Genomic DNA, 27,244 nt, shown 5'->3' with positions numbered 1-27,244 from the left:
TAGAGGGGTTGGGGGCCTGTGGACAGAAGGGTTTTTCTGTCCAGTCTATGTATGCGGATTATCCATATCTCGGAACTAAAGTTAAGTGCTCACTTTTAGATAGGAAAATAAAATAAAATAAATAAATAAAATTGTTTATTTTGTTGTGTGGGGTTTGGAAGGTTTTTGCAGAGGCCTTTTAGGGGCCTCTGTTTTAACCTCTTAACCTTCTCCAGAGCGTCGGCGCACTGAAGCGTTTTTTTTTTAATTTAGTTCAAATATACTATCAGATTTAATGTTATACCTTGACAAACTATACATCATTAAAAAGATATAAGACTCAAGATTCAGTATTTGACCACTATTGTATTCTGAGAAACTTATAGTGACAGTTATGTCTTAATTTGTGTCAGGAGTTATGAAATGAAAAAAACGAGTCGATACCTTTAATATGAATTATGAGCGTCAGCTGGTCCATTCATAAAAAACACTCCGTGCTGTCGTCATGATAGCGATTCACAAAACAACGTCCCTGAGGGCTTTTAGCTCAACAATGTGCAGATGTGGAGAAATATTGATATATTCTCATAGATTCACATCATATTTCTATAGACAGGAATAATATTTATTGAATTTATACCCAAATGCGTCGATGTAATCATAATGATCGCTTCTTACTGAGATGTGCTGTGTTTTCCATTCATACCAATAGCATGGGGGCGCTATTATGTCCAATAAAAGTCCATATATGGATCATGAAGAAGACCCATAGTCATGTGACATTCCAGGACGTCACTGAGTGATACAGAAAGTACAGAGATCGCTGTAACATGCAGATAAAGATGTTTTGAAGACAATAAACATGATTGCAATGATATTTGAGTTACCTGTGTTCTTCAAGCCATGCCAGGTATTTCATAATAATAGATTATGTTTATAATGTAATGCTAATCGATATAGATTTCATCATCGTTCAGAACACTAAATAATACATTTTCTGTCTGATTTTTTTTTAATCTGAAGCCAAGTTAGATCACAGAAGATTATTTAAAACACTAGACTTGCGTTATATAGTGAGTTTGGAGCGCAAACATAGTTTTAATCTCATAAATGGTCGTGTATTGATGGTGTGCTAAGCTAACATGCTAGCGAGCCCAGGCGCACCTGCCACGATTGTTTTATGATTTTTTTTCTAAATAGGAATGCTTACTGAAATGTTTCAGTGCATTTGATACCAGTTTCAAATATTTAGTGAGAACTTTGATAAAATAAATTAGGGTTTGAAACCCTATGAATAGCTTGTGAATAGCCAGTCGTTAGTAGCTATAATGCAGACAAAAGAAATGCATATTTAGGAGCCATAATAACCAGTCTGGACTCCGGAGAGGTGTAAATGTGTGCAGGGGAGACTGAGACTGAATGGGGCACCACAAAACAATAGAGACAATAGACTGAATAGATGACTCAGAAGATGACTAAACATCAGTTTGCTAATAGAGTCTAATCAAAATAAAGTAATTTGACATGATCTTGAAAAACATTTAACTAAATACAGAGCTTTATACTTATCATTTTCAGATTTTAAATATAAAATGGTCAGACATGTGGCTTTAGCTGCAGTGCATTTCTAGATTGCTCCAGGGCCAACTTCAATTTTATTTTCATGAAGATGTTTCATAAAAATAAATTTCTAATAACTTTACAAAACTTTGAAGCTATTTAAAATTGTTTTTTTCATTATGACAATAATTAATTCTACATTTACAATAAACAACCAAGTGTCAGCTTTCAAATGAGATCATACTTGTGCTTTTAGTGCAAAGGGTTCATGAACTGTATCTGTTTTAGTTTGGGTATGTCATTTCTGGGGATTTTTCAAAAGTGGGCTTGAAGCTTAACAGGTTAAGGGAGGGGGTGTGACGGTCTCGGACCAGTCAGCTCCTCCTCCTTTGCGGTTTGCTGTTCATTACGTCTCCCCTATAGGTGAGAGGAGCGCAGGTGTGGTGTGTTGCAGATGATTGCTCCAGGACCGCGTGTGGTTGCTTCCAGTATCCTGGGTGTTAAAAGCTTTCCAGACTTGGTTGAAGGAGGCCACCGCTTCTCCTTCTCTCCCGCACCGTTTTGCTGATTTTTGTTTTCCTTTTTGCATGACACTTCATATACCCTGATCGCTTTTGTTTTCGTTTCAAGTTGTACATTTATACTGACTTTAATTATTTTATGTTACTCATTCTTTGTCTTTAATAAATATATCATTTGAAATAATATAATCCGCGTGGTCTCCCCTCTCTGTTGCATAGGCCGGCACGGGCTGTATGTAACAATAAGCAGAGAGCAGTCTGTAGTAGGGGTGCGCCAAAATATCGATATGGCGATATCTCACGATATTTACTCCCGCGATCGATTCTCGATGCGCTCTTGCCAAGTATCGATCTTAAAGGTGACCTATAATTCAAAATTGAATTTACCTTGGTATAGTCAAATAACAAGAGTTCAGTGCATGGACATGACATAGAGTGAATCTCAGGCCATGTCCACACGGACACGGGTATTTTTATAACCGGAGTTTTTCCTACAGCGTTTTTAAAAAAAATCCCATCCACACATGCTCGGTCTCCGTCTACATGAAAACGTAAAAACACGCAATCAAGCGCGGTCAAGAGCATGCCACGCCAGCAGGCGGTGATATAAACCTTAACCCTAAAGCCACGTTGGCCAATCAGAAGCGCAAATCTGATGTCAAACACAGCTGATAACGGCGCACACTCTGACGTCGCAAGGCAAAAACTCCGGTTTCACTGTCTACACGACAACACTGTAACCGGCGTTTCTGAAAATCCTCACCCTGGCAGGGGTTTTCAAAAATGTTCGGTTTCAGTGCGTTTTCGTGTGGACGAACGGCCGAACCGCGTAAAAAAAGTCACGGTTATAAAAATACCCGTGTCCGTGTGGACAGGGCCTCAAACTGGACTGTTTTCGCGTTCTCATTTAATTCACGTTTATGAAAAACACCCCTGAAAAACGGTCGGTTCTCCACACAATACCGACTGTGACGCAATAGTCGGGATCATTAATATGTACGCCTCCAAATATTTGCATAATGCCAGCCCTCAATGCCAGGCGGAACTGCGCAGCCGAAGCATGGCAGTTGCTCAGTGTGTTTGTACACATGAACACAAAAGTATTTTTTAGTTCCTTCATCTGAGCCTCTGAAGAAACAATGGGTTAATTTTATTTTCTCTGGAAATTTCCAAACATTTCATCGACTGTTTCCTCAACTTGGGCCAATACAGAGCTGGCCTCGGATCGAGCTACCAAGCAACACTTTCTGATGTGTAATTGTTCAAGTTCAGACAGGTAATCTTTCTCTCAAAATCGTTCAATACTGTTTATGCATCAGTAAGTCAAGCCAGTGACTAAAATATCAGCTTCACATCGTTTCTTTTAGTAGGATGAAAATAATCGTATTTAAATTGTTAACAAATTATATACAGAAAGCGATCAAAGAACAATCTTTCCACACAGCGCGAGTTTATCTGGACACTTGCCAAACTCGTTATGAAATCAATGACGCACGTTACTGCACAACGAAGCTCTTACTGTATTTACATCATCGTGTTTGCATTGGTGAAAGCAGAGAGAGTGCAGAAACTGCTTTGCAATGATAAGATCTTCATTCTCGCGATCAACACACTGTCATCTGCTCAATGCTCATCACGGCAACATTTTATGTGATGGGAATAGATCTAAATACTTTAAAAACATCTCACGATTCGTTAATCTCGATAGCTGTTATAGTAAAAACGTATAATAGCAGTTCTGTCAGGTCCATAAAGTCAAGAACACACAGACAAAATAATTAAGAATTATTTGAATAGATTGCAAACAGGTTGATGTTCCTGAATTGAAATTTGGCGGTATGGCTCTGTTCAGGGAGTCCTCTGACCTTTCATGAGCACCATGAAATAGCAGAGAGTCAGAGGACAGCAGCAGCAGCATTAGGGAACGCTCACACAGTTTTAGACTGTGAGAGCTAGGATATCCCCCTGTGAACAGAGCAGGCAACATGACATAGCAAATGCCACGTTATGCATAAGGAGGAGCTGGGGAGGTGGCGGGCAGCAGAAGCGAGCAGCGAGCCAGCAGAAGCAAGCAGCGAGCCAGCAGAAGCGAGCAGCAAGCATGTATGAGCAAGGTGAATGAGCTTTAAATAGGGCGCCTTGTTTGAGCTTTGGCCATTGAACAGCGAGGGGAGTTAACCAGCTAATGCGGCTCAGCTGGAGCAGATCAGCTGACGGGACAGTGTTGATAGCAAATAGCATAAGCAGCGGCTTGACTACCTGGCCTGCCAGAACTGACGCTGACGCTCAATTAGTAAAAGTATTCGGGAGAGAGTTTCACATGTAATGCGTAGCTATTTCATATGCAAGCATGTCAGCCAATCACAGCAGTGGCCGCGGTTACACTGAATCCCACAGCAGACACGCCCCTTCAAACAGTGTTCAAATCGGAGGCTAAAAGCAGGCTAGGAAAAATGACATTTATTTCTAAATTATGATTATTTTTTATCTAAAAAACATACTAACATTATAAGGGTAACCCAGGAAACATTATAAAATAATAAAAAAAAACATTCTAGGGCACCTTTAAAAGCCGTTATAAAACGCTCTATTCATTATCCGAGTTGACTGGATTTGACTAGCTTTCATGAGGCACACACGCAAAGTCTCTCGCTCTCTCCCTCTCTGCCGTGCTATGTACTATGTTATGCGCGCAGTAGGCTGTTCTGTCTCGCATGCGCGCTCTAGATTCCGAGAGATTTGAACTAATTTGCGGGCATCAGGGAGACGCTATCATTATGCGGGAGACTCCCGGAACTTCCGGGAGACTTGGGATGTCTGGCTTTGCAAAAGTCCGCAAAACGGGAAACACGACCACATGTACAGACACCTCACGCGGCATCACCCGGAGCTCTGTGAGAAAGCCGTGGTTGGTGCTGGCTCGAAGCCGACACACCCCGGCGTAAACATTTTTATTACTACTGATTGCAGCAATGTTACACTAAAATAGTCTGTGACTGTTTTGTTGCAACTGATAAGACACAAGTTGTTTTTGTTATTGTGTTTCATCCCAAAAAATAAATGGAGATTAATTTTCCTAATTAAAAAAAAAATTGTATTTCTTAAAACATGATATATTGTGAATTATTACTGATAATATGTCGATTATCGCAGTATCGCCATATCGTGATATTATCGGTATCGTGAACAATGTATCGCATATCGTATCGTATCGTGAAGTACCCAGCGATTCCCAGCCCTAGTCTGTAGTCTGTTTCCTTTCGTTTTGAATTGTTCTGTTTAAAAGTAGACATGTGAGGCAAGTGGGCCACCTTATACACTGAGCTCCAGTTAACGCGCCGGCGCCTCCGTTTCTTATCTATCGCCTGCTATATTTACTTCTTATTTATTAAATCCAGGCAATTGGTTGATGAAACATTGATTAAAATTAAGATGCAATTAATACAAAACGAAATTCAGGTTAAAGAAAGGTTTTGTGCTTTCTGTTTGATGTCTCTGTGAAAGTTTTAAAGCATCTTTTAGTGCCGCTTTCAGAGCGCTCACGTCCGTAACGGAGAACACGTCTGTAACATTGTTTTTTCCTCATAAATGTGAACACGAAAACTAAAATAAAATGAATATTTTATGTACTGTGGAGACTGAGAGCCAACCCTTCTTCATCCGGGTGGATAGTATTACTTTGGTTTGCGCAGTGTAATTCACATAATCACTAAAAAATATTTTACCTCCTAAAGTTTTTTTTTTTTTTTTGGCTGGGTTCATCTATATTGGGTGTTAACTTACATAAATGATTTAATGAAATATGAAAAGAAAAAAAAACATACATAGGCACATATATAGCCTATATATTCAAATGTTCATTTATATCGTACCTTGATGCGATTTTGTAGGCAAGTGTATTCTTTTTATTGTGTACAGAAATGGACCATGGTGAATATATTTATACAGGTTGTCAACCCTATTTGAATATTTAAAACCAGTTGAATATAAAAAGTCCAGTGCAAACGTAACATTACTCCCGCTCGTCATCGGCAGCTGTCAGTCACAGTTGCTAGGCGACAAGAACAATTCTCAGTAGACCGGTCCGAGCGTTTCAGATGCGCACTTCGATATGGGACGCAGCTGTAGTTAGCAACAATTTGTTAATATTGTGACAATAGACCTACATTTTGTTACTTTAATTTTCAAAATAACCAGTGGGGGAATGTAAGGAACTTCATACTTCATTAAGTATTCACGTACAAATGCGAAGTAGCCTACGTTTTTCCCTCACAGGACAGCAACACTACGCATTGTTTTACATTAAACTACACAAAAGTAAATAGTTTAGATGTATCAACCTTGCAAACACTCAGATACCATTACAAAAATAAACAATGTCCAGAGCCATGAATTTAATTTTATTTACACATTTAAAGTTGCATAAAATAATAAAAAAATGATGAATAATAAAGAAATAATCTACAGAAATTTATTTTTTCGTTTTCGCGTTTCCACATGACAAATGAAGCCAAGCAATGGTGACGCATGAGTTAAGATGAATAAGAAGGGAAAAAAAACTTGTGGCTTTTAACTCTGGTTTCTCTAGCTATTTGACTAAATGAAAACATAATACTTTTACATTTAAATGTGAATTTGCCGTCCACCACCGAACTCTCGGCCGCCCTTTTAAAAAAAAAAAAAAATGCTGTCGTCACCAGCGCAATGACTTATGGGGTAGGATAGGCCGCATTTATGTATCCTCTCTTTCACGGGGAAACGAAGGGTGCATTTGGCGTCGCTTTTGAATCAGGGTAGCCTTCGTCGCGCCGCAATGACACAACCCGCCTTCGAATACGGCCTTCGGAGGATGCAGAATTGAATTGGGACAGCCTTCATCCGCCGCGGTGACGCAATCGGCCTTCAAATGCGACCTTCGGAGGGTGCAGCCTTTGAATTGGGACAGCCCTCGTCGCGCCGCTGTGACGCAATCGGCCTTCAAATACGGCCTTTGGAGGATGGAGCCTTCACATTGGGACACAGCTATAGTCTGCAACATATATGCTAAAATACAGTACAGCCCAACTTATCAAATTAAGTTTGTAGTTTTAGACACTTTAGAAATATCCATAGAACCAGATTTAGACACCAACTTAGACCTTGACTCAGACTTTGACTGCATCACTTGAATTAGTTGTTATTATAATACACTTCAGAAGCAGCAATAGACATAGTGTGGGTCTATGTCTAATTTAGGTCTAGAACTTGGTTGGAGCAAAGGTTGGAGACGTTTCCTAAATAGCACACACAACAAAGAGTAACAAATTAAGCTGCTAGTATTACACTTTAGCCTGGTTTCACAGACAAGGCTTAGATTAAGCCAGGATTAGGCCTTAGTTCAATTAGGACATTAAGTAGCTTTTATAAATGTGCCTTAGGAAAAGTCATTACGATTCTGCATCTTGAGACAAAACAATGGCACTGACATATTTTAAGATATGACAGTTCAAGTTGTTTTCAGTAAAACAGCTCAAACATGCATTTTATTCTGTGACTATATCGGCTTAAGCCTTGTCTGTGAAACTGGGGGTTTATGTCCTAAAACAATGACCTAAATTTAGACGTAGACTCCAGCACTGGTCAGAGACTTGTCCAGAGTATCAACAGAGTAACAAATTAAGTTGCTAGAATTAAAATCTAGCAAAATCTATAAAATCTCTGTAAATAAATGTTCATATCTGTCTGCCGGTCATACAATTTTGCTTAAATGTGATACATTTTTAATCATCAGTGGAACATACTAACACACTCTTCACTAATATACACACCCAAGCAGAAAAAGTCAACGCCTCTTGATCGTGAAGTACAAAGCCAGCCTTAAGCTATCAAACCCAATCTCTGTAATCCTTTCCTGTATATGCAAATCAGGTCCAATTAGAACACATCAGACTTGTCCATTTGTAATCATGAGATGAATTTGCCCTGCAAAGCTTATGAAATGCAGCTTTTAATTTAGCCTTTTATTAATTAAAAGTCTTCCATATGAATCTCACTCATTTCTTGGGTTGTTAATTATCAAGAGTAATCCCGTTTAGCATGACAGTTTTGCCAAAAGCGATCTGCAGGGAGACACTTTCCGCGACAAGAGGATTCACTGTTTTATGTGTCTGTATTTTTTATAATGGGGTCATCCTAGTTTTTACAATGAAGGCATCTGTATTTTACAACCATATTATCTGATTTTATAATTAGACTCATAATCTTTATTTTATGCGTTCAGATTTATTCTTGTGTATGACATCAACACACCTGTAACAATAGACAAGGGCTGTTAAGTAAATTATTGAAAAGCCAAGAGCTGAGATAAACTAATTTAATAGTAATTGTAAAATCAAGGCAATTTGCATATTTTATTTGTATTAAATATTTTAATTAATATTAAGATATCAATAACATACGTAATCAAAACACTATATTAAATATCGTATATTTTATTAAAATATTTTACCACTGAACATGACTTCAAGTGCATTGGCTGTAAAATACAAAATGAAGTTATTTTGACTACAGGAATTTCAAAACATTTTCATCTAATCTCTTAAAATGTACTACGTCCAGACTTTCCAGTTTTGGAAATCACACTTTTAAAATTCCCTGGTATTTTTCAAATGTCCATGAAAATACTACGGAGCCCCAAAAGGGACCTTTGCAAAAATAAAAATATACAAACTTTCACGTGCTCACGAGAAACGTATCTTGTGCTCACGTGAAAGTCTGTATATTTTTATTTTTGCAAAGGTTAATGCAATGAACAATGCAATGAATAATGTAATGATCAAATGATATTTAATATATATATATTTTTATATATTTCAGTATTTTACGGAGCCCCTAACGGGACCTTTGCAAAAATAAAAATATACAGACTATAATATATATATATATATATATATATATATATATATATATATATATATATATATATATATATTTGATCATTGCATCAAAACCATCTCATGAAAGCATAAAGATGCTTAATCATATTATGCATGTTAAAATTTGTCCTCAAAACTCAACATTTTTTCTGGCTAAAATAAAATGGCAGGCAAAAATCAGTTACATCATCCATCAGATCTCAAATCAGTGGGAAAAATTGACCAGTTCTGAGAGCTGATCTTCCAGCCGAGCATCGGCTCTATGAGTTGAAAAAAGGGGTAAAACCGAACAGCGAAGTCATTATTTTCATGTAATGTAGTCCAGTTTCTGGATTCTGTCCAGTGGACTGTGGGTGAAATGGGGGTTATGGCGTCTATTTGAGTCTATAAGAGACTTCGTGAACGTGGACAGAACAATAGAACAGATGACGATGTGAAAAGAGAGAGAGAGAAAGAAAGAAACATGTAGGCTGCAGGATGCATGGGGGACAGACAGTTAATGTAGTCAAACGCAAGCAGAAAGGTATTGCAAATAGGATTTATCATTCACTGTCAGCAGAAGGCATGGGCAATGTGACTAACAGATAAGAACCTGTATTTCTGTTACACACGTTTAAGGGGCTTTTCTAAATTGTCAACGGCTGGAAAACATTTATCAAATTTTCATGGCCCAGCCAAATAAATGTATATGTAATTTTAACAATTGTGTCACACTTTGAACACACTGAACTTTTTTGAGTCATGCAAGGTCACGTGAATGCCTAAAACAATGCTGTTTTAATCAGAAAGGTTATGTTATTGGTTAAGGCAAATAAATAAATAAAAATTTCTTTGGTCTCTTACCCTGATTTTACTTTGTACAGTATATATATATATATATATATATATATATACATATATGTGTGTGTATGTGTGTGTGTGCATATCATTTACTGATTTATTTAATATGAATAATATTAATATGTCTATTTAAATATAGCAGTAGAGTATAACTAGAAAAAGTATGTAGTTAAAAAGTATAATAGAAAATTATATTGACTATAGGAATTTCCTGGGATCTTCAACTAATTTCTTACTATTTATTCATTTACATGACCTTTAGGCTTGGAAGTCACAGTTTTACAATTCATGGATATTTCCCTTTTTTATGGGAAGACTGACAATATAAAAATACTCTTCAGTATAACAAAAAGTTTAATTTCTTGCATAGCACCCAGAATGTCCCAAATACATAATAGCAAAAAATTATAACCTGCCTGTGATATACACCTCAAGGCAACGCACACAAATAACAGTCAACAAAAATAGTTTTTGTTATGTAACTTGACATCTTTGTTATTTAGGGAGTGCTGCAAGACATTTTAACTGACGCTTTTGTGAGAAAGCGCAAAAGTGTAAACGTACAGTATGCTGGTGTTGTTTACAGGTACAGCTAATCAAAGGGATTTGTTTAATTAGAACCCTGTGAAAATCCCTGAGCGTTATGCAAATACACCAACCACAAATTAAGCCGTTAAGTTTATCCAGTTGAATTGCTGTCGCATTAATCCATGTTGTTCTGTTGGTCAGCTACACAACTTTAACCATACACAAAAGCTGATATGTCACATTAACAAGTTCTCATTCCACAACGATGTCCAGACGGTTTCTCTCTTGTACGCACAGAAACAAGCAGTGACCCGCACCACCTTCTAATCACCATTGGCTTGTAAAAGCGGCCTAATTTGTTTGTAGTGATTGATGTGGGGCACCATGATTACAGTTAATCATATCTGAGGCCTATAATTCAATAATGCAGTGGACGGGAGTTCGCGTAAGTCCTGCATCTGAGAGAAATTGTAAAGTGATTATGAAAATCCCACTATGTGTAAAGGCAAAGCTCATGGGCTAACGCTGCTAAACCCCAATGTGCTAATTAAGGTGTAATCCTCCGACAGGCAAATGTCAGAGTTTGTTGCCACATTTTGCCACAGATAGCAGCCGTATGTGTACAGTTCACAAGTAAGTACGTACAGTAAACTCATAAGCGTATGTTCATTTGAAATTGTTTACATGTCATTCTATGAATCGGGAGTCATTTTTACAAGCAAATTTATGTATTTTAGGGGCAGTGGTGGCCTAATGTTCGATAGTCAGACTGGTACCCCGAAGGTTGAGGGTTCGATTCCAAATACCGGCCGGAAAAATGCAGGTGGGGGAGTGAATGAACAGCACTCTCTTCCACCCTAAATACCTTGCTCAATACTTGAACGAGGCACCTAACCCCCAATCGCTCCCCGGCCGCCGCAGCAAATAGCTGCCCACTCCTCCGGGTGTGTGTGTGTGTTCACGGTTTGTATTGTGTGTGTGTGTGTGTGTTCACTACTCACTGCTCTTAAAGGGTTAGTTCACCCAAAAATGAAAATTCTGTCAGTAATTACTCACCCTCATGTTGTTCCAACCCTGTAAGACTTTCGTTCATCTTCGGAACACAAATTAATATATTTTTGATTAAATCTGAGTGCTGGATCACTCCTCCATAGGCTTCTATTGTAATAGGCTTTATGCACAGCTTCACTACTTCCTGAACTTCAGCCAGCTCCTTTGTTTCCTGTCTGCCATTATTGGACAAACTGATTAATCCAGGTGTGCCTGATTATTGTTACTGAGGCCAGGCACAATCTGGCCCAGAAAGTAAATAAAAACATTGTTAAAATAGTCCAAGATAGCTAGTATATATACTATTTTATATAGTATATATAGCTATATAAAATAGCTACGTCAGAACATAGGCTCACTATTGGCCGACGCTGGTCATGAGTGTGATGCTGGCCAATAGTGAGCCTACGTTCTGACGTAGCGCTGCGCTGTTACACTACGTGAACTCACTCTGAGGCCCACATAGAAGAAAACGAATAGTTGAATAAAGTCGTTATTTTGGGGGTTGTTTGCTCACACAAAGTATTCTCGTCGCTTGATAAACTTTAGTCACTTGGACTATTTTAACGATGTTTTTATTTACTTTCTGGGCCGGCAAGTTTCAATTACAATAGAAGCCTATGGAGGAGTGAGACAGCTCTCAGATTTAATCAAACATATCTTAATTTGTGTTCCTAAGATGAATGAAAGTCTTACGGGGTTGGAACAACATGAGGGTGAGTAATTACTGACAGAATTTTCATTTTTGGGTGAACTAACTCTTTAATGTGTGTGCACTAACTTGGATGGTTTAAATGCAGAGGACGAATTTGACTTGGCCTTTATGTCACATCACATACATTTTAAGAATAATATTTTAAGAATCTAATAGTTATTGGAGTTATATATATTTTTTGTAATATATCTTGTATATTACATACACATCTGTCTATGGATCGCTTGATAGATAGTCTGATTTACTGACACATCCTCTTCCTGTTGGAGGAGGGTTTTTTGCACGGATGTTCAGATTAATGAAATGCACTGTGAAGTTTCGGCATGGTGTCAGCTGGGACGACACACTCAGCAGGACGATGACAGATGGATGAGGTGCCCTGCATGTGTGAGTGTGTGTGTGTGTTTCGGGCTTGATGTTTACGCAGAGCCACGTGAATCTCGCTGGATGCTGTTCACTGCAGTGAGGCTGTGTTTGACTGCTGCTGCGGCTGTCACAACAGCACTGTGTGTCAACTGATGGGAAAGATATTTTCTTCAAATTTGGATAGAACTATACAAGAACTTATTTCTATTTAAGCAGCGATTTTAAGAAGAATTCGGTTACAGGTGCAAATGTATACTACAGATTATTTGGTCAAGATGCAGCTCGCTTGTTTTTTGAAAATGACATTTTATCAAAATGTGAATACTTTTTGCAATAAAAATGCAAATTCTATCCAGATTGAATTGCATTAGATGTTGTGGTAACGTGTCATGAGTCTATATTACAAGAAAAATAGTCACAATCAAGGGCGCTGGAAGTTGGGGTGCTGCATTTTTACAGGATTGTAAATGCAAAGCAAATTTTCGTTCATTTACATTTATTTATTTTTAGCATTAAGTAAATGATTTATTTATTTATTTTATTTATAACACTTTAAGTGGACAAATAAAAAAGTATTATTTATATGTCGAATTATGTTTTTTAAAATATTCACGCAGGGTGTGACGTCATATTGTGACCGTTGCAGTGTGCGAAGAAAGTATTCGTCTGCTCTACTCCTGAGCGCAAGTCCACCTTTGGTGTTGTGTAAGTTAGGCAGTTTTTTGTGTTTGTGCAGACTGTTTTTTTTGTATATGTCAGTGTAAATAGCTCAATAACCCTTTTATTTAAAGGCTTAATTTATGTCCCGTCGACCGGTCCGTTGTGCGCAGTCAAATGTCCCGGTGTGTTTGCGGTTTAAACGAGTGTTGTCACTGATACACGTTGTGCTCCGTGGAGTTTTGATGTGTTTTATAGACTCAATATATTGTTTCTTTTTTGCAAATGGGGTTTAGCACCCTGCACCCCCAACCTAAAACATATTTTTGCACCCCTGGTCACAATTGTAAGATACAAAGTCCAATAACAAGAAATAATGTTACAGTTGTCAGATATAAAATTACATTTTGAGAAAAATAGCTGCAACTGTAAAGTCACAATTACATTTTTCCTAAATAGAAACTGGCTTCCATAATAAGACAAATGTAATTTTTTTAAGAGAAATTCAATAAATATATAAAAGTATGTTCATTTTAAAAAGTAACTTTCCCCAACACTGTGCTTATTTCTTATGTATTTCGCTTTTATAATTGGTATGTTGATCATTGAAGTGTTAAAATAGCAGGACATCTATTCACTAAAAATAAGTTCTACAATAATAATCATCGAGGCTTTCAAAGGCTAGGATAGGAGTCATATTCAAAGTGTGATGCTGTTAAAACAATATCACAGAGTCTGAATTAAAAATACAGGTAGTCACTTCCGTGTCACTGATTTCATTAGCCAATGAATTCCTGAAGAAAGCCCATATGAGTGCTCTCATTGTGATTTGATTACACTAGCATAAACAAATGCGCACACACAATTCAGACACACTCAATGTAAACGCGCTAATAACTGTCAGTCTTTGATCAATGGCACAAGTTTCAAGTTTGCGAGCAGGTCACTATGTTCGGCAGTCTTTGGGAATTGTCAGCAGGTCACTTTGCAGTATGTCGAAGTGTCTTGGGGACTGTCAGCAGTCGGTTGATCGGAACAGGCCGTCCCTCCACCCCCAACCGAGCCAGATGCTCCATGTGGGTCTATGGGGAGAAAGCTGCAGATGTCTCGCCTCCATTTTCATCAGGAGACGAGGGTTGGTGAGCACCGTGCTACCCAGAGGAAGTGGCCCACAGCTGGGTCAGCATGTCCCAGCGTGTCCCTCTAGGTCTTCCTTCAGTCTGAAGCATCTATCTCTGTAGTTTCACCTGCAGCTGACAATAACACCTGTCAGCTTTAATGCAAGAGCGAGTACGAGTACCGATTCAAGACTGTAGCCCGCCGCCAAACTGCTTTTGCTAGATCCTTCATCAGATATGAACAATCAAATGAGTTCAAAAAAGTGTGCCACTGAAAACTAGGTGGAGGAAACTAACAGAGCTACAAACGTAATTCATGTGACCTGTCTCAAAGGAAAAATGGATTTTTGAGCGGTCGGATCACAAAGGTTTGGATCCCGTTTACACCTTAATTTCTATTATAAAGGCAAAAAGACAAATAAGTAAACAAATAACCAAATACATATAAAAATTGTGTATTATTTATTTATTTATAAATAAATAAAACAGTTTTTATATTTATTAATTTGTCTATTTCATAAAATGTTTTATGCTCAGATGCTCCAAGTGCATTAAGCCTGGAACACACCAAGCCGACGCCGACGAACTAGCACTGATGAAAGCCGACTGTGTTGTCGCCTCTCGTCGGGGTAAAAAGCTGCACTTGAACACACCGAGAGAACTACAGCCGACTGTCAGCTAGAATGCGCGCTCTGCGCCTGCGTGTAAATGAGACAACTGTCTATTTCTGCAGATATATTCTCTACATTCGTCATTCAAAAAGGGGAAACCGACTGTCGGCTGCAGATACACAAACCATAAACAAAGCAGTGCGTGCTTACCGTTTTAAATATCAATCCTGCTAGACACTTTCTTTATTCCACTCCGCTTGTGTTAATATTGAAATATTCGCCAAGGAACACTCAGGTAAGATGACATAACATAAGAACAGCCTTCTATCTGTAGAGTTTTGACTTCTTTGCTCGCTGTATTGCTATTATTCTCGTGCATGACTCTTTCACTAAGCTGAACAGCCAATCAGAGTTCCCTATTTCACCGACGGCCCGACGCCGATTCAACATGTCGAATCGGCCGAAACAAAGCCGACGAGGACCAATTTCAGCCGACGGCACGGAACCGTACGGAACACACCGAGGAAACTCAGTCGGCCGACGCACAAAAACTGCCCGACGGCCGACCGTCGGCTTGGTGTGTTCCAGGCTTTAAGGAATACATACATACATTATATATATATACACTCACCTAAAGCATTATTAGGAACACCATACTAATACTGTGTTTGACCCCCTTTCGCCTTTAGAACTGCCTTAATTCTACATGGCATTGATTCAACAAGGTGCTGAAAGCATTCTTTAGAAATGTTGGCCCATATTGATTGGATAGCATCTTGCAGTTGATGGAGATTTGTGGGATGCACATCCAGGGCACGAAGCTCCCGTTCCACCACATCCCAAAGATGCTCTATTGGGTTGAGATCTGGTGACTCTGGGGGCCATTTTAGTACAGTGAACTCATTGTCATGTTCAAGAAACCAATTTGAAATGATTCGACCTTTTCGCCCACAGGACTGCCGCATACTGGATGTTTTTCCCTTTTCACACCATTTTTTGTAAACCCTAGAAATGGTTGTGCGTGAAAATCCCAGTAACTGAGCAGATTGTGAAATACTCAGACCGGCCCGTCTGGCACCAACAACCATTCCACGCTCAAAATTGCTTAAATCACCTTTCTTTCCCATTCTGACATTCAGTTTGGAGTTCAGGAGATTGTCTTGACCAGGACCACACCCCTAAATGCATTGAAGCAACTGCCATGTGATTGGTTGATTAGATAATTGCATTAATGAGAAATTGAACGGGTGTTCCTAATAATCCTTTAGGTGAGTGTATATATATATATATATATATATATATATATATATATATATTTTATATATATATATATTTTGCACTGGTAGCCAATTGCCGCTTGCATCAAATTCAAGGCACTGATGTTTGTAAAGAACAACCACTGGCTTTGTACCCCTATACATAAATTCACTACTTCAGACCTATGTGCCCTCCAGAAGCTTACGTTCTGGCAGACCTATGTGCCCTCTAAGCTTACGTTCTGGCAGACCTATGTGCCCTCTAGAAGCTTGCGTTCTGGAAGTGGCGCCGTTCAGTTCCAGAACGTAAGCTTCTGGAGGGCACATAGGTCTGAAGTAATGCGTGGAGCCATCATCCCAAAGAGGCACAAAACCATTTTCACTGACCCTTGACTGTTCCAAGCTGGTGGAATGACCTGCCTAACTCAACCCAAGCTGCTGAGTCTTTAGTCATTTTCAAGAAACTGCTGAAGACGCATCTTTTTCATCAACACTTGACCCATTTATACTAACACTTAATATTATATATATATAAAATAGAAATGCTACATGTACGGTGCTAGACTAACTGGAACTAGTCATAGCACTTGCATATTGTTGCCCTGTTGTTGGTTTGATTGCTTCTATTGCTTTGAATAAAAGCGTCTGCTAAAAGATTAAATGTAAATGTAATTGCCTTTGAAGCGACTACCAACAAGAAATAGTCAACCTGACTTCCTCTCAATCCATATGTGTCTTCCTAGTTCTACTAACTTTTTGTCCCCTGGAATAACATACGACTAAGGTAGTGAGTCAAGCACTGTCATCCCATCTAACGGTGTCCTCCACACATACATCCACCCACTCAAAAAGACACACACTACACACACTGATGCTCCTCAACAGGAGGCGTCAAAGCTCAGATACTCTGTACAGACTTTACGAGCACACACACATCCTCCTTCAGCTTAGCACACAGGTGTGTTGACACACAAGAGCATAAATCTGACTCATTGCGAGTTTTACTGTCAGACTTACGCAGCTGGTGCAGATGTTTCCAGGCTCTGGAAGTGGGACAGGCAGTGATCGTGACTAAGGAGCAGGAGTTCCCCGCCAGCGTGTCACAGAGGTTTTGTTGCCTGAAGAAAACTTTCTGTGGGTCGACTGACTTCTCCAACATCTTCAAATGGGTCTAGAGAACAATTGCAAAAACATTCGCATTAGTCATTAGCCATTATGACTACTGATGCACCGACATTACGGCAATCAAAAATATATCAGTTTAGGAGGGCTGAAATCATTGACTGTAACGGTGACATTTAATAAGCGCTCCTCCGATGGCGTGTTTTGACTGTGCCAGTGTCTATTTCATGCACACAATGTAGACAAGCTACAACAGGTAAGCATGTCACCTGTATGAACACTATGGCTAGGTTGACAATAATGATTTCTTTATTTAAATCGATTTAAAAGTGTTTAGTTTTTAGCTGATGATGAGTGATCAAAACTTCACTAAACATTATTTGTAGAGAGCCAACCATACAATAATCGCAATAAGTTTTTCAAAGGCAGAGCGTCTTTTCAAAGTCATTTACCTTTTATAAGTCAATTTTATAACTAAATTAAAACAATAAATGTTGCTTTGACACGTGACAGATCGGTGTAGCCTCCTCAGTTCAAGCAGCACATAAACCAATCATCTGTTCCTCTAGTTATAGTTGTTGAAATAACCTCTAGTTATAGCATGAAATAAACATCTGAAGATGTTAAAAGAAACAGTACAACTTACTGAAATGTATCATGTCTCATGTAATCGCTCAATCAGTGTTCCAACCACGGAGAGACGTCAATAAAACTGATTGTAAACAATGTCACGTAATGTTACATACCTCAGAGAAGCCATTCAATGTCCATAAAGTGAGTCAACTAGAACAAAATGCCTCATTTTGCTTAATATATGCACTATATTATATTTTCATCATATTTTTACTTAGTCAGTGGTCATAATTATTTAATGTTTGTTTAAATAAATGTCAGCCACCGTTTATATGTTTACATTTAAATGCATACATCAGTTTCCGGGTTGGGTTCCATTTGGGTGAATTACTAATTATGACCAGGGATTATTATTATCTCCATAGAGGACACATATTCATACAAAGTGGGTAATTCCAAACACCTGAAGGGTGGTGTACGTGTAAGGGTAGTGGTAAGCCAAGTAGCACACATCATCATCATGGCGAAAGGTCACAGTGAAGGTCAGCGTGTAGAAAGAACATTTTTGACCTCTCCTAGGGCAGAAATGATTTCTGTGGAAGTCAAAAGCACAATTAGACGCTGCACGTGCAGTATATTGAGTAAAGATTTGATTTCACTTTTTCAAGAAAAAGTACAGTAAAGCGTGGTGTAGTGAAGGAATGTAGGGTTAAATGTGAAGAACTGAAGCAAAATGCAAAAGCAAAGTACCTGTAATAGCAGATTTCAGAGCCTGATCGCACCCAGTGTGGTCTTCCCTCCAGAGCCTCTCTCACAGAATACAGCACAGGCTGCATGCCTGAAACAGCACGGGACAATCATACAGTAATGAACCATGTCAAACAGTCAGTCTTTTAAAGGTCATTCTGTAATTGCTAAACATGCAGATTCTTAGCTTTTGCACAAAAACAGAATTGATAAAAGTGGATGTTTTCAGGGTGGCCAATTGCCAAATCAAATACTTAAAAAAAATGTAAAAATCTAATCATTTTTGGGTCTACCCTGAATTGAATAGGTAAACGTGACACAGCTTTCTAAAAATGCGGTGTCAAGTTAAAAGAAGTACAACTTTTAAAAAACGTATCTAGACCATGTGGGCCTTTTCCCCCATTACATTAACCTGTGCCTCACGCTTTTAACCGCAAAAGTGCATTCTGTGTGAAATGGCCCTTAGGATGCATTAAATTGGTTAAAAGTGACATTAAATACATTTATTATACTACAAAAGATTTCTATTTGAAATAAATGCTGTTGATTGAAATTAACAATAAATGTTTCTTGAGCACGAAATTAGAATGATTTCTGAAGGATCATGTGACACCGAAGACTGGAGTAATGATACTGAAAATTCAGCTTTTCCATCACATGAATAAATAAAATTAGGGGTGTAACAATATACCGTGCCACAATATATCACAATACAAAAACTGTGTGATAAATAAATTCAATTTTTTCAGAGTTTTAGTGTCAGTACCAGTGTTAATTTCGTTGACGAAAATAACGACGAAAATTATTCGTCAACGACATTTTTTCACAGACGAAAACGAGACGATAACTAAATAAAACCTAGTTTTGAATGACAAAGACTATGACGAAAATCTATTGACATTTTCGTCAACGAATAAAAACTAGACGAAAATGTTAGATAGTGACGATTTGGGAAGCGATCCGTCAGAACTGATGTCCTGCGTGTGTGGTAGATGCGCACATTTGTAGGCTACTGTAACGTGATCTACCCCGCGGTCATAAAACGTTAAAAAATGTGAACGTCTGGGAGAATGAGTAGAGCAGACATATAGATCTCTGAATAAGAGTGACGATGCAAAAAAGAGCTCTATTCGGTGCGGTTTTCTTTGCGCACACACCTAACCCGAAGCGTGCAGTCATGCACAATACACCTACAGCGCGCGAGTAGGCTACTGAATTGAGCTCTCTTTCGTGTCTGAATGGAGAAATACACAACATTATGTCTAAATGTCCTTTTTGGAGAGTATTCATGTAAACTATGCTGGTTATGTCTTAAACTGTGAGTGTGTCGGATGTGCATCAGTGCAATTGTATCCGCATGTCATTGGACATGATCCGACGTCTTAAAGTGACAGTGGCAATAAACCTAATGCGGTCCGTGTCCTTAATTTTGATCAAGCAACAAAAGAAAAAGAGAAAAGCATTCACTGTTTGTTAATAGCTTTAATAAGGATTAATTATATTTAATTCATACAAATAAATATGTCTGCTTGAAAGAATAAAGAATGATGTGTAAGTAGTTATAAGGAATGAATATATCATTCATTGTAAAGAAGACTGTGTTGTACTTTAGGAAAAGTGGTTTTATTTCATTTTAAGATATTTTTTAAGTAACAGCAGTTAAATCTGTATCTGTATTGCATGTTCAAACTTAAAAATCATTCATATTAATAGGTTAATAGATGTTTTCTCCGGGAGTATATGGGTTTGGCAATTTTAGAGAAATTCTAAATTAACGCATTTACAATTGAACTAAACCCATTATATTTTAGTCGACTAAATCTACTGTAGATTTAGTCGACTAAAATGTTATTGTATTTCGTCGACTAAAACTAGACTAAAACTAAAACAATTCAGATGACTAAAATATGACTAAAACTAAATGGCATTTTAGTCAAAAGACTAAGACTAAAACTAAATCAAAATTTAATGACAAAATTAACACTGGTCAGTACTACATTAAACTACTATACATAATGTTGATTTTAATGTATAATAATGCAATGGGGGAATATTTGTGGGTCCTGATAATGCCAAATGTCTTATGTTACCAGTAAAAAGTGACCAACATTATTTTAAATATATCTAGTCAGTGACAGAGTGCAAGCATATTCCTCTAAAATAATTCTGTATTTTAAGCTTCAGAATCATGAATAGTTTTATTCTGGTGTCACTATTGTCCTTGGGTTACAAGCACCAAGTCTTGTTTTAATCAACAGTACATTTTTTGTTAACCTTTTATCATATGTCTTGGAGTATCATAATAATATCGTGTATCGTGAGTTCAGTATCATGATATAGTTACACCCCTAAATAAAATATATTAAACAAAAAAACTGTTAAAATTCATTAAATAATAATTTTTAAAAAGTCATCAAGTTCAATCAAAATACTTTAATAAAATGTAATGAGGAAAGCTAAAATCACCAAAACAGTTATAGAGCAGTTATATTTAAATAAATAAATAAATCTGCTAAAAAAAAAAGAAGCTGACTGGCTCTTCCAATTGAAAGGCAAGACATTCCTTTCTTATAACCAACACGCTAAACATGCCATTTCTCCAAATCACTGCCTCCCTGAAGAAGACATGTTGACAGAGTTCCCTGAAATGCATTCTCTCAAAGTAGATGTTTGTTGGGAGTAAGTTTTACTCAAACTCAAATAAGGTCAAAAGTAAAGGACATCTCATTTAATATAGAGACATAAAACACTGACTTCGGGCCAGCACAAGTCTTTTAAAATGCCCAGCTGCACACCAAAATGAAGAAAAGGCAGTCAAGGGCCATTGAAAACGCTTTATAGGGGGAGGAACTTTAGAAATGTCGGAGCATTGTATTTTTCGGGGAATATACGGCTAGTGTCAGATTTAAGAGCTGCTCAGGCCCACCGCTGTGTCTGAGAGCAATGTGAGGCTGTGAAATGATTTAGCTGCTACCACTGTGGCATCTTCTTAAGCTTGGTGTGCTGTATTTCTTTTGAGGAGAGGGATGTCAAAATTAGTGCCATTAAGAACAATCGTAGAATATACAACCTTAGTACGCGGCATTAAAAACAAGCTCTTATAACCCTCACCTGGTCCACATAACAAACACATTCCTGGATCAACTTATGGTGATTTGAGGAGATCATGTTCATACCACAAAAGATACATCGTATGGATAGTTGTGTACCAAAATGTTATATTAAAAAAGTGTACCTTGGATTAAAGTGTGCATAATCATTTGTTGTTCCTTTTGTTTTAGTATCATTAAGATACTTTTATAGTTTTTTTTGTATTTTAAATTTTTATTTTTATTTAGTTGTCACTTATTATTATTTTTTTAATATGTCTGTAGTTTTTAGTAATTTTTATTTCAGTTTTACTTTTAGTTAATTTGCTACGTCAAGTTAAAGTTTTGAAGTTTTTTATATTTTATTTAATTTAATTTAATTTATTATTATTATTTATTTAATTATTTTTAATAGTTTTAGTTTTAGTTAATTATAATAACCCTGGTTTCTAAAACAACATATGCTGATCCAGGAATAGGATATACTGCTTGTGTAAACCATATGGCTCCATGGTAGTTGCTAACGTATGGCTTACCGTAGTTATACTGGCTGTTTCCTTTCTCACAATTGATGATGTTGAAACGATAAGGCACGCCGGCCACCATGCCACTGACTTCAAAATAGAACCACTGAGAGTGTGCAGAGGAGTTGACATCAGCATTGAGAATCAAATCATATTCATGACTGCGAAAGATAGACAGACAGGAGAAAATCAGACAAAGTGGGTGTAAGAGAGAATAGGAAAGAAGTAATGAGAGAGAGAGACTGAGAAATGTGTTGCGTAAACGACAGAGAGAAATCTCTCACTCCGTCCCTATCTGTTGTTACGCCGCCACATTTCATTTGGAAAAATATAACGTCGGCTCTTTTATTTAAGCGTATCGGAACTGCTCTGTAGACAGAGTCTTTGATTTGATCTTGCATGCGTTGACGAGACAAGCTTGCTGAAAGAATGGAAACATAAGAATGAGGGAGAGAGAGTATGATTGCAAACGCACTACAAATGAGGCCCAAGGGCACTCGCGCGCTCTCTGCAGTACATGTTTGCACGTCTGTGAGCTTGTGTACGTGCACTGTATTGTAATGCAGAGACTCACCTGCGGACTTGAATGACTTTTCGCAGGTTCCCACTCTCAAATTTGGAGAAAAATCGAAGGGAACTGGGACACATATCAGTGGAACACTGTGGACTGAAGAAAGAAAGAAAGAAAGAAAGAAAGAAAGAAAGAAAGAAAGAAAGAAAGAAAGAAAGAAAGAAAGAAAGAAAGAAAGAAAGAAAGAAAGAAAGAAAGAAAGAAAGAAAGAAAATACAGAAAAGACAGGAAGGAAGGGAATGAGGAAAAGAGAAAGACAGGGAGGAAATATAAGAAATGAATATAAGAAGGAACATAAAAGAAATACAGACGAAAAGAGAAAGATGTAGTAAGGAAGGTAGGAACAGATCAAAATTAGAATAAAGGAAGGAAAACAGAAAAACAATAAAGAAGAACAGAATCAATGTAGGTAGGTAGGTAGGTAGGTAGGAAGGAAGGAAGGAAGGAAGGAAGGAAGGAAGGAAGGAAGGAAGGAAGGAAGGAAGGAAGGAAGGAAGGAAGGAAGGAAGGAAGGAAGGAAGGAAGGAAGGAAGGAAGGAAGGAAGGAAGGAAGGAAGGAAGGAAGGAAGGACAGAATGAACATAGGATGGAAGGATAAAAAATAAAGGAAGCAAAAAGGTAATACAGGAAGGAAGGAAAAGGGAAAGACGGGAAGTAAGCAAAGAAGAAGCAGAGAGAAAGACAGGAAGAAGACAGAATGAACGTAAAAAGGACGGAAGCAAAGACAAAGGAAGGAAAAAAACAAAAAAGAAAGAAAAGACAAAACAAATTGAACATAGGAAGGAAGGAAGGAAGTAAAGAGGAAAGGCAGGAGGAACAAAGAGAAAATGTAAAGACAGGAAGGAAGGAGTGACAGATTTAAAGTAGAAGGGAAGGAAATCAAAGAAAGACAATGGAAGAAAAAAGAAGAAAGGAAAGAAGGAAGGGAAATAGGTTGAAGGAAAGGAACAGAAAGGGAAGGAAGGGGGGTTTAAAGGAAGTAAAAAGAGAAAGACATGAATGAGGGACAGAAAGAAGAAAAGGTGAAAGAAAAGAGAAAGAAAGGGACAAATTAAATGAATTGGAGAAGTCTGATAAACAGAAAAGCATGAATAGAAGAACAGATGAAAGAAAGAGAGACACATTTTTGGGCAGCTGTGCTGATTGAGCATGTTACACTCCACCATATTGTCACATTAGCTAAACAAACAAGTGAATTATCACCATACTTATCCCAGATATTGATTCACAGCAACCATGATTCTTGCTAAATCATTCATTCGACACCTTTTGCATCAATACATTCCAGTCACGCTGCAAATGACAAGTAAAGTCACAGCAGAACACTGTCCACATGATGGAGGCACACGGCTCAGATAACACAACACTGGTCTTTATTGCTAACCCACAAACTACATGACGGTAAACAGCAGCTACAGACGACAAGCTGTCCATCAGCATCTGAGCTGCCAGAGAGACACTGTCCATTCAAGGGTTTATCACCCAGAATGTCCCTGACACACACGGTCACGTCAAACCAAGCTTGACTGGATAAACACACACAAGGTGAGGATTGAGGAACTATACGATTCAAACCAAATCTCAAATAGCACTGCACCTAGAAATGTATTTCTACCACAATTACCCTTTTCAAATCTCTATTGTAATTGTTATAAAGCAATCAAAAAGAAAAAGAAAAGAAGTGTTACCTGGGATCGTCCATGTCAAAAACAACCTTGTTGATGACGTCCTCTGGACAGATGAGACGCTGAATGTCTTCAAAAACTTTCCTCCTGAAAAAAAATGAAAAAAAGATTTGAAATCAGGGATTTCCAAGAGTAGATATGTACATACAGGTGAAACTCGAAAAATTAGAATATCGTGCAAAAGTTCATTTATTTCAGTAATTCAAATAAAAAGGTGAAACTAATCTATTATATAGACTCGATACATGCAAAGTGAGATATTTCAAGCCTTTATTTGTTAGAATTTTGATGATTATGGCTTACAGCTTATGAAAACCTTTTCACAATATTCTAATTTTGAATTTGGGGTTTTCATAAGCTGTAAGCCATAATCATCAAAATTATAACAAATAAAGGCTTGAAATATCTCACTTTGCATGTAATGAGTCTATATAATATATTAGTTTCACCTTTCAAGTTGAAATAAATGAACTTTTGCACGATATTCTAATTTTTGAGTTTCACCTGTACTGTACATAAACTAGTTAAATAAAAGCAGCCCATATGACTTTGAGTGCTATATTGCTGTATTATAATATTATATAATTCTATAATATTTGATTTGTGAATTAATCACCATTTTGATTCAATTCTTTTCAATTCATTCAATTCTCAAGACTGGCCTGAACATGGCCTGGTTGATCCAGTTCATGAATTCAACTCAAGGACTCATGGTCAACAGCTCACTGGAGAGAAGGTTATTGGTGAATAACGACTTCAATTTTCACACAAACTTATTGTATGATTTCAAAACACAGGTTTTTTGTTTGGCTAAACTATACATTTACGGTTTATCTGTATAGTAGTTAGCTTTATTAGTGTTATTGTTTTAATTGTCTAATCTGCAGAGGGAGCTCTTGCAGTAAACACTGTACGCACAGCATATATAACAAAGGGTGTGACAATCGTATCATTATACTTTAACAAATTACTAATAAGCAAAGCTATCAGCTATTCCAACATGACACGTATCAAGTGGCCTGACGAAATAATACTGTATGCAGACGTCTGCCTAAAGCAGTGATAATGGCGGGTCGTTCTCGATTCTGTGGATGATGCAATTTCCAAATCAAATCTATGATGCCTCCTCTTTTTGCACTGTATTATGCTAATTGGCTAATTTTCTTGGTTGTTTGTGTGCATTATTTCTTTGTCGCTGATAAACAACAATAATAAGGCCTTTCTCTCGACGCGAATGAGCAAAATGCGAGAGAAAAAAAACCTATGTGTGTGGACTTTTCAATCCCCAGAGCAAATTTCAGATGATAATGGGACAGAATGAATGAGCAAAAACAAAGTTAACAGTCCGCCGTGACCGGCAATAAACTGGGTGCGCTCTCATCAAGTTGTTTACTTCAAGGAAAGAACTATAAAACAATACGACATAAACAAGCATTCTGTCCTTCATTATGTTACATTTTGAGTGTAGAGTCCATCACAAAGGTTAAAAATAAACCTTGTGAGAGTAATTTTCCTGCAACTATTGGCAAAATGTGTCAGACATGTCAAATGTGTTTTAAATAAGTGTTTTTAACAAACATTGTAAGATGTCAAATTCAACTGCAAATGTTTTAGACTTATCAAAAGTCAATGGTGGAGTAGGAAGCAATATGTGGAATTAAACTTATTAACTTTTTTCAAAATGTCACAGGCTGTCTGACACGTTCTTCTTGAAACTCCAAAAGTGACTATTTTTGAGTTAAAATAGAACCCATATAAACTTATCTTACCCTTGAGGAAACACAATAAACTACAGAAATGACTGAAATAAATGTCTATTCCATTTAATCTCCCCCTTGCACATTGAAGAAAGTTTTGGGCAAAAACAAGTTTTCCGAAGGGGGCTACCATAATTAGATATAGATTTAAGTGCTTTTCCTCACTAGAGAAGAGTTTGGGTGTCTGAGAGCAAAGCAGTCAGCGAGAGCAGAAAGACTCACTTAAGGCAAGAGAGTATAACTCAGAGAGAAAATATTTTAATGGATTTCATATCTACTTACAGTGAGTTTAATGACTCAGTGCCGATGTTTACAATCATTTGCATAAGGCAATGTGTAAGTAAAGATGGAGAATGGAATAAATTGTGTCCACGTGATCTGATTTAGACAAATGAGCTTATAAATGAAGTTTAATATCTGCATCGTTTTCTTTTTCTGGCAATCTCAACAACATGCAAACGTATAAGGTTAAAAACAGCTGCATTATGGAACACAGAATTTGTGCAAAAACCCACAACAAAAACTAAAAGTACAAATTAAGGCATCTTTGGGGAGTTGTTTTGAAAGCGCCTTTATGGAACCAAACATCTTTTTGTTGTTTTTCATGAATGCTTTTCGCAGTCTGTAATGGCACAGCTTTTACAAGCAAACAAAACACTAGAGTAATTCTCCTCCATTCCCCAGATATGTTTCTCAAAGCAACTGTCTCTTTAAATCTTTGAATATTAAATACTAAATGTGATCACTGGTGAATGGAGAGCTCCTTCATGTTGAATCAGGATTGTTTTTGCAATAGACTTTCATAGTTGATCAGAAGAAGAATGCTGTGAAAAATCTTTGATAGGATCACAAACAGCAGGGGAAAATACAGCTAGATACAAAAAATTAAATACAACCCTAATAGAAAACACTTTGCATATGTTTTGTTATCTGTGATGTCTTAATGAGTCAGTCACTGAATCATTGGCTCACGCGATTCGTTAAAAGATGTGGATTCATACAGTGATGAAACACCACTGTCTCTTGCTCAGAGATGCACCACAGTTCTGCTGTGGCTTTGT

The 27,244-nt window shown here is 37.5% G+C and overlaps 1 protein-coding gene across 3 annotated transcripts in view; it reads right to left on the bottom strand.

Annotated features, from left to right (window-relative positions):
- Nucleotides 1-27,244, bottom strand: part of LOC130085185 (cytosolic carboxypeptidase 4) — a 257,663-nt gene that overhangs the window by 90,672 nt on the left and 139,747 nt on the right. For all 3 annotated transcript variants that reach the window (XM_056250800.1, XM_056250801.1, XM_056250802.1), the window contains exons 13-18: nt 24,430-24,513; nt 22,745-22,837; nt 22,183-22,331; nt 18,561-18,648; nt 18,274-18,403; nt 17,133-17,286 (exon numbers count right to left, since the gene is read on the bottom strand). In XM_056250800.1, the coding sequence (XP_056106775.1) occupies nt 17,133-17,286; nt 18,274-18,403; nt 18,561-18,648; nt 22,183-22,331; nt 22,745-22,837; nt 24,430-24,513 (698 nt within the window). The remainder of the gene's footprint in view (nt 1-17,132; nt 17,287-18,273; nt 18,404-18,560; nt 18,649-22,182; nt 22,332-22,744; nt 22,838-24,429; nt 24,514-27,244) is intronic.

This window comes from Rhinichthys klamathensis, unplaced genomic scaffold (assembly GCF_029890125.1).
Source record: "Rhinichthys klamathensis goyatoka isolate OS25496 unplaced genomic scaffold, OSU_Roscu_1.1 h1tg000076l_1, whole genome shotgun sequence".
NCBI classification, from domain to species: domain Eukaryota; kingdom Metazoa; phylum Chordata; class Actinopteri; order Cypriniformes; family Leuciscidae; genus Rhinichthys; species Rhinichthys klamathensis.
This window is presented reverse-complemented; position numbering and strand designations above follow the sequence as displayed.